General features: G+C 43.3%; 1 protein-coding gene across 8 annotated transcripts in view; it reads right to left on the bottom strand.

Moving 5' to 3' along the window:
* Window positions 1-708: 708 nt before the first annotated feature.
* Window positions 709-10,008, bottom strand: part of pou2f2b (POU class 2 homeobox 2b) — a 70,017-nt gene continuing 60,717 nt past the window's right edge. For 7 of the 8 annotated variants that reach the window (XM_076890083.1, XM_076890085.1, XM_076890084.1 and 4 more), the window contains 6 exons: window positions 9,763-9,911; window positions 9,056-9,253; window positions 8,720-8,955; window positions 7,394-7,462; window positions 6,978-7,051; window positions 709-3,070 (listed from right to left, as the gene is read on the bottom strand). In XM_076890083.1, the coding sequence (XP_076746198.1) occupies window positions 2,742-3,070; window positions 6,978-7,051; window positions 7,394-7,462; window positions 8,720-8,955; window positions 9,056-9,253; window positions 9,763-9,911 (1,055 nt within the window). In that variant the 3' untranslated portion in view covers window positions 709-2,741. The remainder of the gene's footprint in view (window positions 3,071-6,977; window positions 7,052-7,393; window positions 7,463-8,719; window positions 8,956-9,055; window positions 9,254-9,762; window positions 9,912-10,008) is intronic. The other variant, XM_076890087.1, reaches the window with a different exon arrangement.

The following is a 10,008-nucleotide window of genomic DNA, read 5'->3' as shown; positions in this document are numbered from 1 at the left end:
TCGCCTCCATCCATGCTACACAGTTTCAGACAGGCTGGCACTGCAGCCCTGACGCTTACAGACAGACACACAGCGATGCTTCGTTTGTTTCATCTCCTGCACCGTGTCCTCCTCCCGTCCTCCTCCCTCCAGCCACATTTGGTTTGGGTTCTTTTTGGTTTGCTTCTGTCGCTCCTTGGGTTTTGGGTTTGTTTGGTTTTTATTTGGTTTGGGTTTATTTTTGGTATCCTCTTTAAAAAAAAAAAAAAAAAGCAAAAACAACAAAAAAAACATGTGACACCTGCTCCCTGCTCACTACAGCGTGTCCCAGCATACCCTTCTTTGTTGTAGTAAAGGATCAGTCCCGTATAAATAAAGAAACCCCCCCTTCCCGAGTTGGGTTTCTTGGACGGGCCGGGTGGAGGGGATTACAGCAGAGGGGAGTGGGGGCTTCTTCCAGTGTTACCCTCCTGTTCTCAGCTCCCCCCGCCCCCCTCATCTCCACCTCTGTCTCTGTATTGTGTTCATGTGTCTTGGCTGCGGCTCTTATAGAAAAGCCCAGCCTTGAAAAAATGCTTTGGTTTCCATTTGAGAATTAATGGCAGTCTGAGGTGGAAAATGAAATGATTGATGGGGTGATGATGGAAACAGACAAATATCAGTAAACATGTCTAGACATACAGGTGTCAGGACGTCTACGCTGATTGACGAGGCAGGAACGAGAGCCAGCTGTGACTAAACTTGGCTTTATTGACTTGTTTAGCCTTCAATCTCAAACGGTGATTCCTGCAAATCTCCAATCACAGCCCCATTTCATACTTTCCAAACGGTCACCACTCTTTACAAACATCATTTTCAGAGTGTGAAGTTTAGCAGGGCGTGTTCATTTAAGCCGTGGAGTCACCGATAATGGGTTATCTTTAAGACCGAGCAAAGAACGGGTCTGATTAAGCACAACAGAAAATGTTTAGGTCTTGATAAGAAAAAATAAAATAAAAAAATTCATTCACTCCTTGAAATGTGCCAACTCTTTATCTTTGAACTATTGGCACTTGGTGAGGGCTGAGATGAGCGTTTTATTATCACTGTAACGTATGTTCCTGCAGAGAAGGTTCACATTAAAAACAAGATGCCATGAAGACAGACACGTCCACGATGAAGATCAAGATCAGGGTTTCCGTCAGCGTATTGCAAGCCCCTCACGGGATCTCTGGGTCCAAACTGAGGGGCAAGTTTTTACTTTACTTATTTAAAGACTAAAGCTGTTGGCTGGGATCTTTTTTTTGGGGGTTATGTAAACAAGGTTAACCGCGCTCTCCTGCTGGTATAGCCTACATTATTTTATCTTCATGTTAAGAGGAGAGAGAAACGCACTGTGCCTCCCTTTCTCCCGTTTTCTCACCATCGGCACAGAAATAGCAAAAGCCGCACCTACACAGTCCTGCTGTCCTGCCAGTAGGCCGTGCATGACGGCGGGCGAGGAGCCATTGAGCGCCACCTTTAACCGAGTGCCACCTTAAATCCCCAGCTGGACCCGATAGCTTTTTGTTCTCTGTTCTGGCGGAAACCCTGAAGATGACGATGACAATGACTCACACTCCAAAGCGAACACTACAACAGCATACAAAATAAATACCAGCTAAACCGTTCATAATGGCACTAATAAATAGTTAACAAAAAAAAAAAAGAAAAGAAAAAAATCTTCTCAAAGTGTAAAACATGTCAGGCCTGCTATGAAGTTAAAGTCAAACTATCCTATGCTCTTGCGACCAGAGGTAGGTAAAGAGACTTAAACACACATGAAGATAGAGCAGGGCTGAGAAACATATCATACAATCGTATATGAGCTTTTACACAGCAGATGTTAGAAAATCATTCAAAGTAATCCAACATGCAAACCTATAGGAAACACATGAGCAGACGCAGACATGATGAGTCAATGCAGAATGGATGGGCGTGTGTGTGCATGTGTGCGTGTGTATGTATGTTGTGTGAAAGTAGCAGTAGAGTCCTGGTCCTGGATAGCTTCAGTATTTACACGTCCTTTGAATAAAGCTTTTCTCTCCGTATTTTTGGTTTTTGGTATTTGTGATTTTGGTATGGTTGTCGATTTTTTGGGATTTTTTTTGTTTTTTGTCATTGTGTATTCCTCCTCCGCCTCCTCCTCAGGTAAATTTTTGGTTTAAACGTATCCACCCCACTCCTCTTCCTTCAGACCCGCAGCTTTTCTTATTAATAATAACAACAATAAAAAAAAGAAAGCAAAGTCCTCCTCTTCTTCATTTTTTTTGTCCTTGCGCCATTCCTTTGTCATATAGTAAAGTTTTTCTTTTGTCATTTTTGGTTTATGCACTTCGACGAGCACCTCTACCATCTCTTTGTTAAAGAGTCATCGGTTTGCTTTCCTTCAAAGAGAAAGAGTGGAGAGGTGCCGTGTCGACATCACGTGTTCTTGACAAAAAGGTCCCACGTTGCCTCCTTTCCATCTTTGTTTGTTTTTTTTGGATAGATAAAGATTTTTGGTTTCAATCTTCTCCTTTCTCTCCCTTCTCCCCTCTTTCACCTCTTTCCCTCCATCTCTCCTCTTTCATTCTGTGTATTTTTGGCATCGAAAGACTGGGAGAGAAGGAGAGAGAGAGCCATTGAGGAAAAGAAAAATAACGAAAGAAGAGCACAAGAGAGAGAAAGAGATAGCTTTGGTGTGAAAGGCGAGGTTATAGTATCCTCCTTCCTCCTCCTCTCTGATTGGCCCTTGGAGGGGGTCACTCGATCTTGGCCCCGCCCAGAGAGGGCGGGCTGTGTGCCATTTCGCTGGAGGAGCAGGAAGAGGCGGGGCTGGAGCAGGGAGAGGGGGAGCAGGGTGTGGGGCTGATGCTGCTGGCCGAGGGGAAGGGCGAGGACTGGGAGAGTTTGGCTACGGTGGTGCTGACCAGTCCGGCGTTGGGATTCTGGCCAATGTGGAGGAGGGCGGGGTGGTTGAGGAAGAGGGAGGAGGGGATGCCCCCACCTTGACCCCCGGATGCCCCCAGCATCACCTTGCTCCCACCCTCAAGAGTGGAAAGAGGTAGGTGGCCACCACTGGCTGCTAGGGCTGAGGCAGAGAGAGAAAAAAGGTTAATAAAATTGCCCACCGTGGCCAGAGGACACTTTCACAGTATATCAGAATATAAAATCAATACTATATTAAGTTTTGGCTTTTAGTATTTGTCTTTTTTTCTTATTTCTTTTGGGGATTCATCATCTTTAGTTTAGTAACAGTGGTCCTTCTCTCAGGCTTCTTCACCTTCCACTGCTGAACTAAATGACTTCCTGCAGCACAGATCCCACCCTGTGTTAGAAAAAAGTGGGAAATTGTTCTTTTCAAAAAAACCTAATGTCAGTCCCCATTTCAACACACTGGCGCGAGATGTAACAGCTTGTTAAAAATAATCGAACATTGTGAAATATCTTCAGCGAGCTAATCTTAGGGGATCAGGTTTGCATCAGTTTAGCTGATCGGAGATCTGTGATTGGCTGTTTCATGCACAGACTGTGCCAAAGATAGAGAGCTGAATTTTAATTACACTCATGTTTATGACTGTTTAGCATAAGGAACACTTTTTTTTTTAAAGTGCTCATTTTACGCACATCTGCAGGCTTATTTTATTTTGCGGATTTACTGAAATAGGTTTGCATGCTTTTATAATTTCATGCTGCCTATTTTCACCCTGCTCTGTCGACAGTGAAGCAGCGTTGGTTACGTACATAAATAGCATAGCTGTCTAATAGACCTCACACAAAAACAAAACCAAAGATCTGCGGTCGATTGTGTACTATACAGCAAAACCAAGGATGCTTTTTTGATTGCTCCTTTATTCCCAGTGGGTCACCACAGCAGAGGGACCCACTTAGTTGATCGGGCACAGATCCGAAGCCCTTCCTGACTCAACTCTCCCATTTATCTGTGCTTGGGATTGTAGGAGTAGGACAAGGAGAAGTGAACTAGCAGGTGACCCCCTGAGGCTGGGCTTGGATGCCAAACAAATGTATTAATTTCACGACACTGTGGCAAAACCTGCAGCTTCGATGGAAGCATTAACTGCCTGTACAACTTCTAATGTTTGTTCTTTGGGAAAAGAAACATTTGTAAATACGGCCTTCTCCTAGAGTTATGCAGTAAAGAGTAAAAGAGAAGCAGAAAGACTGTAGCATTAGCCCTGTTAGTAATTATATTGTGATTTGTCTATTGCTGTAGCATCATCTTCTTCTTTCCATTAGGGGTCGCCACAGTGGATCATCTGCCCCAACCTCATCCTGTCATTAGCATCCTCCTCTGTCACACCAGCCCTCTGCATCTCCGCCTTCATTACATTCATACTTCTCTGTGGTCTTCCCTTTTTTCTCCTACCTGGCAGCTCCATCTCCAACATCCCTTTTCAAATATATTCACTATCCCTCCTCTGCAAACCATCTCAGCCTTGCCTCTCGGACTACATCTCCATCACTCCCAATAAATATCTGAGTATCTTCAGCTCTGCCTCCTGTTTTTTTTGTGTCACCGTCTCTGTACATCATAGCAGGTCTCACTGCCATCTTCTTCTATTGTGGTTTCAAAAAAGGTAATGGAGTAAGTAATAAAAGTTCAGTTCTTCGCCCCTGCATATGAAACATTTTAGAGTTGCAGAAGCAGCTGAGCGAGAAAGTAAAATCAAGTCACCGTGTCTCATATGCTAGATCTATCTATCTATTCTACATTCTGTCAATGTTCTATGTAAATACATTTCTAAAGGTGCTGCTGACATGAAATTATCACCAGATGTCACTAACAACCCATCTAACCAACTAAAATCCATCTGTAATTAGAAAGTAATCTAGTTTAGTCCCAGCTGGTGGCCTATAAAAAGATCTCGTACAATAAACATCTCATGATGGGTAAAACTAATGAGCGCCTTCAAGCCCTTCGCAACTTTATTGTTGCAGACATAGTGATGGCATTACAGAAGAAATTCTAATCTACTCAAGCTACCTGCGAGCATCTTTTGGAGTGAAAAGAATTATCAGAAGAGTTATCCAAGAGCCAAGGACCTTGAATCAGCAGGTGCCACACAGGACTTCATTGCTGAAGAAAAAGCATGCTGAAGATCATTTAGGGTTTGCTGAATAACATGGAGACCAATCATCTGAAAGCCACTGAAAATCTATGAAATGACTAAAGCTCAGAAACTGTTTGTGTGGAAGAACGGGCCAAAATCACACCTGAGCAACGCACGCAGCTAGTTTCTCCATACATGAGGCGTTTTTAGGCTGTCATTGCCAATAAAGCCTTTTGTACAAAGTATTAAATACATTTCAGTAATACTGTTACCCTGTGTCATTTACCATCACTACACATAACTTATGGACATCTGTGTTTTTTGTTTTGCATGTGTGGACTGGATGGGTTGTTACTGACATCTGGTGAGAATTTCATGCCAATAGCACCTTTAGAAATATATTTATTTGGAACATTGATAAGAAGGTTTATTCCTACCGTTGGCTCTGTATGATCATCGAAAGCAGTTATATTTAATATTATCTTGGCTCTGTGTTGTTTACCGCAAACGCTCCAAGAGAAATGTGTGGCCTTAAAGGGAGAGGTAATAAAACCGCTTTTTCCAAGACGGTGGGTGAACAGTAGGGCTGCACTGAGGCCCAAAATAAGGTACATTTATGCTGATTATTTTTAACTGTAAATTATGCAAAGCTACTCAAGTGGAGTCCGAGAATAAAAGCAAGGGGAAATAAACATAATAGGCCCCCTTTAAAGGAAAGAGGAAGACTAAAAGTATAATATGGGCACTTTAACAGAAGTATTTGGCTACCAGACAGCTCTAAAGTGGAGAATGTCTTATGTGTTGACTGATTTACAGCCTGTTAAGAACAATTATGGTGGTTTTTTTGCTTTTCGGTGATAACGTTTGGTTTTCAGTGATATTTTAAGATTAAAATCCCCTGTTGACTTTAGATACTCTGACAACAATCCATAAGTCCTCTGCCTGCTATTTGAATTACCGATATAAAAAGAACTTCACCTAAACTGAAAGATGACTTATGACGAACTTCCCAAACAGACTGCCTCGAAAAGATTTCTTCTGAGGTTTTCCCTCAAACTCTCAACATATTTTTGATGATTAGATAAAAAGATGAAAAGGATGCGTGAGACAGCACGAAGACAGAAACAAGCCCACACATTAACGTAAACCACCACCGTCACTTACACACAGACACTTAATGGGATGGGTTCATGCATGTAGATGATAATGTATGACAAATAAGTTTATTCCTCTTCTCTGCAGCTCTCTCAACTGTGGATGAACACACTTGTTTGCCCATTCATCCGTGTCTCCAGTCGGTAATCAGCGTGTGCGACCTGATTCACCCACCATGTATTAACTGTATTACTCATCCTCACACTTCTCTTTTTACTGCAGCTCCCTCCCCCTTCACGCTGTCACCCCACAAAGCGAGGTTAAAAACTAGCTCTGCTAAACTGACGTTAGCTGGGACTCTTCCCTGGTCACTCTTGTGGGACACAAAAGTTTTTTTGTGGCTATTTTTGTCTTGTTCTTGAGTGTAGGAAGGTTTATGTAGGGGTCCTGAAGAGTGTGCATTTGAGTTTTAACATTTATGTGTGTAGGTGTGTTTGAGAGGACGACTTCTCTAACAGTTTTAGAGGAGGAAGATGCACCGCCTTTCTGCTGAAGATGGGTTTTTTTTATGTATTCTCTGACCCTGAGACTGCTCAAGAAATGAAATAATACTGCACACCACCTCACCTCCACCTCAGCTTTGACCTTTTAATTATATTCTGTTTATGAGAGGGGCTGAAGGCAGGCTTTGTACCTCTTTTTTGTTATTCTCTCTCCTATTTTCCTTTCAATGTCTCTCTCTCTCTCTCTCTCTCTCTCTCTCTCACACACACACACACACACACACACACACACACACACACACACACACACACACACACACACACACACCTTGGATAGTGGCCAGGGGATTGTTACCGAGGAGGGCTTGATTCATCCCTGTGTTAACTCCCATCACAGTGTTCCTGTTGTGACACGCGCGCGCACACGCACCAAGCACGACACATGTGCAAGCAGACACACAAACAGAGACAGGCAGAGGAGAAAAGGTGAGGGAGGGGAGGAAAAAGCAGGTTTAGTGGCAAGGACAGGCAGAAGGCAAATTCATCTCAGCACGTATAAAGAGCAGAAGTTTGCTGACTGTTGGCTGCACAAATGCAAACGAGGTTCGAAATGCAGAAAGAAACAGAGCAACCTAATGAAGTATTATTCATCTTAACACAGAATTCACATGAAATAATGAAGAAACACATCTGAACTGTCTAAAGTGTGTAATGTGTGTGTGTGTGTGCTTCAGTCGTATTCACCTCAGGTTTGCAGCAAAATCGGTGATATAGTTAGACACGTCACCATTCTTTTTACCCATTCGCCATAAGCTGTGAACACAAAAATCACACACACACACACACACACACACACACACACACACACACACACACACACACACACACACACACACACACAGAGTTAGCATGCACTGCTGCACAGGGGAAGCAGTGGCATCCAGCGGCATGCTGGGATATCAGTTAATGCTTATGTGCTCAGTCACTGTTTGTGTGTTTGTGTGTACAGTAAAAAGCATTTAACTACAAATTGCAGCTGAACCGAGCGTGGAGCAGTGCAGTATTGATTGTGAGCAGTGTTTGTGGAAATGTGTGGCCGTATGCAGTTGCGTTTTCAGACTGCAGATCAAGATAAATGATTAAAACCGATGATTCACCTCTGACTTCATGTTGCTGGTGGGTAAGGTTAATGTTCAACCACGCACATAGATTGGTTTTAAATATTAATCCTTTGCATTTTATAATATTACTCATATTAAATGACTAATTAGTATTCGGGTTAATGATACAAGTATATGTAAACGTAATCCGTGTGAGATAAATATTTAGGCTTCAGGTGGCTCTAAATTTTCAGTCTAAGACCTTCTTTTTTGTCTACTTATGACTCAACATAGCGTCAGTGAGCACAATACACTTAACCTGATCATCTCAGGCTCATCAGCCCTATTCACTTTCTGTTTAACTATTTTGTTTATGAGAGGCAATCAGAAGAAAACTGGCCTAAAGGGAGATAAACTGAGGAGCTGCACAGGGAGCTGGTATAAGATAATTCAGGCTTATTATGAATTATTATGCAGAGCTAGTCTAGAGGGATATGGAGCTAAAAAGGAGCACAGCAGTTCCCCTTTTTTTCCTACACATATTTTTTGATGTATATTTTCTGATACTTCTGCTGACAGTGGAGGCGAATTAATCTTTTTTAAATGTGCTTGTCACAGCTTTGAATTGAGTTATGTCCAAAATATTATATTTCCTGTTTGCAAAGTTTATTTTCTTCACAAGCACAAAACGGGTGTTGCCAATAAAAACTGGAACGTTTCTTTTTCTGCACTGAATTGCTGCTTTTAATTTTCCAACACTGCTAGCACCAGAGATGACGCTCCACGTTCAGGATCCACAGCAGTCAGTCGTCAAACTCAGAGAGGTATCAAATCTGTCAAAGACAGAACAACAGCTACGCCACATATGTCTCTCTGTCACTATCGTCAAACCTGCATTTATTTGGGTGAAAGCTGCGGTGGTAAGAGGTGCTCTGAGGTGCTTTGCTGTGAAGGCCTCGTGGCCTCTTACCCTGTGTTAAGGTTGAGTGTGCTGTGGCTGGGGTTGGCCGGGCTGGCTGTGCTGCGGGGAGGAATAGGTGGAGGAGGTGGAGTTGCCGGGGAGGGAGTGGAGCTGAGTGGGGTGTGGGTTAAGCTGAGAGAGGGGTGGGTGGAGGTGAGGCTGGAAGTCAGAGGGCAGACGGAGGACATGGTGGTCACCGATGTGCTGCTGAGACTCGTCACGGCCTGTGACATCTGGCTGGACATCTGTCAGAGAGGAAAAAGAGGACAGCGGCGTGTTTATTACCGACGACTTCGATAAAAATACTTTTGGGAAAGTTGCTGCAATGCGTTCGACTAGGCGTACCATGTGAGGGCTGTAGCAGGGTGGCTTGTGCGCTGGTGGGGCTGTGGGGGGCTGGTTGGGCAGAGGAGGAGTGGCACTGCTCGGGTTGATGCGCTTCTCTTTTTGCCTGCGGTTGCAGAACCAGACCCGGATCACCTCCTTCTCCATGTTGAGTTGCTCGGCGATCAGCAGGATCTCCTCTGAGGTAGGCTTCTGGTTCTGCAGAAGGCGGCATGATGGAAAATATTAACAACGGCAAGACGTGAAGAATTTTCACAACCACAAAGAATGAAAATCTGAAAATTACAGAAAATAAAAGGCTGTGTACACAAATTACTTTACTGTCAGGTGTCTAATGAAGCTGAAGGCTTCATTTGTCAATGTGTTTGTTACAAGTGCTGCGAGGCTAACAACAAAACCATACACAGTGGTGACAGGAAACCACAAACATCTTTATTTGTACTTAAAAACACTTTAAGAGGGGCGAAGCCAGCTACTGTCAGATCAGTCTGCCTCGGTGGATCTTGCATTTGGGGCAAGATTAAGTATTATTAAGTAAGTATTTCGGTGACTTTTTTAATATTTTAAAATCCACATTTAGTTGTTTTTTTTTTTTTTTTGGTGTATAACCTATGAGCAACACCAACATAAAAGGGATAAAGATAAAAGAATCCTGTGTAATACAGAAAAAAAGACAGTCACTGTAATAATAAGTTGACTCATCTTACCGTCATGAAAGAGCGCTCCAGGGCCACACGTACATTCGTCTCGATGCTGGTTCTCTTCTTTCTGCGGCGCGAGGGAACGCCGTCGAAGCCCAGAGAGGGTGAGGACAGGGAGCTGGGGCTGGGCAGGGTGCTGTCTATGGACATGGTCTCTGAAGGGCAAATTCACCAGCACGTTCACACAAGCTTAACGTTCAACTGACAACAGTCATAACACCTACTCTGTGCATCTGCAGTTCTTGGAAAATA

The sequence above is a fragment of the Maylandia zebra genome, linkage group LG11, assembly GCF_041146795.1.
Source record: "Maylandia zebra isolate NMK-2024a linkage group LG11, Mzebra_GT3a, whole genome shotgun sequence".
Classification (NCBI taxonomy): Eukaryota; Metazoa; Chordata; class Actinopteri; order Cichliformes; family Cichlidae; genus Maylandia; species Maylandia zebra.
Note: the sequence above shows the minus strand (reverse complement) of the source record. Positions and strands in the feature narration are given on the sequence as shown.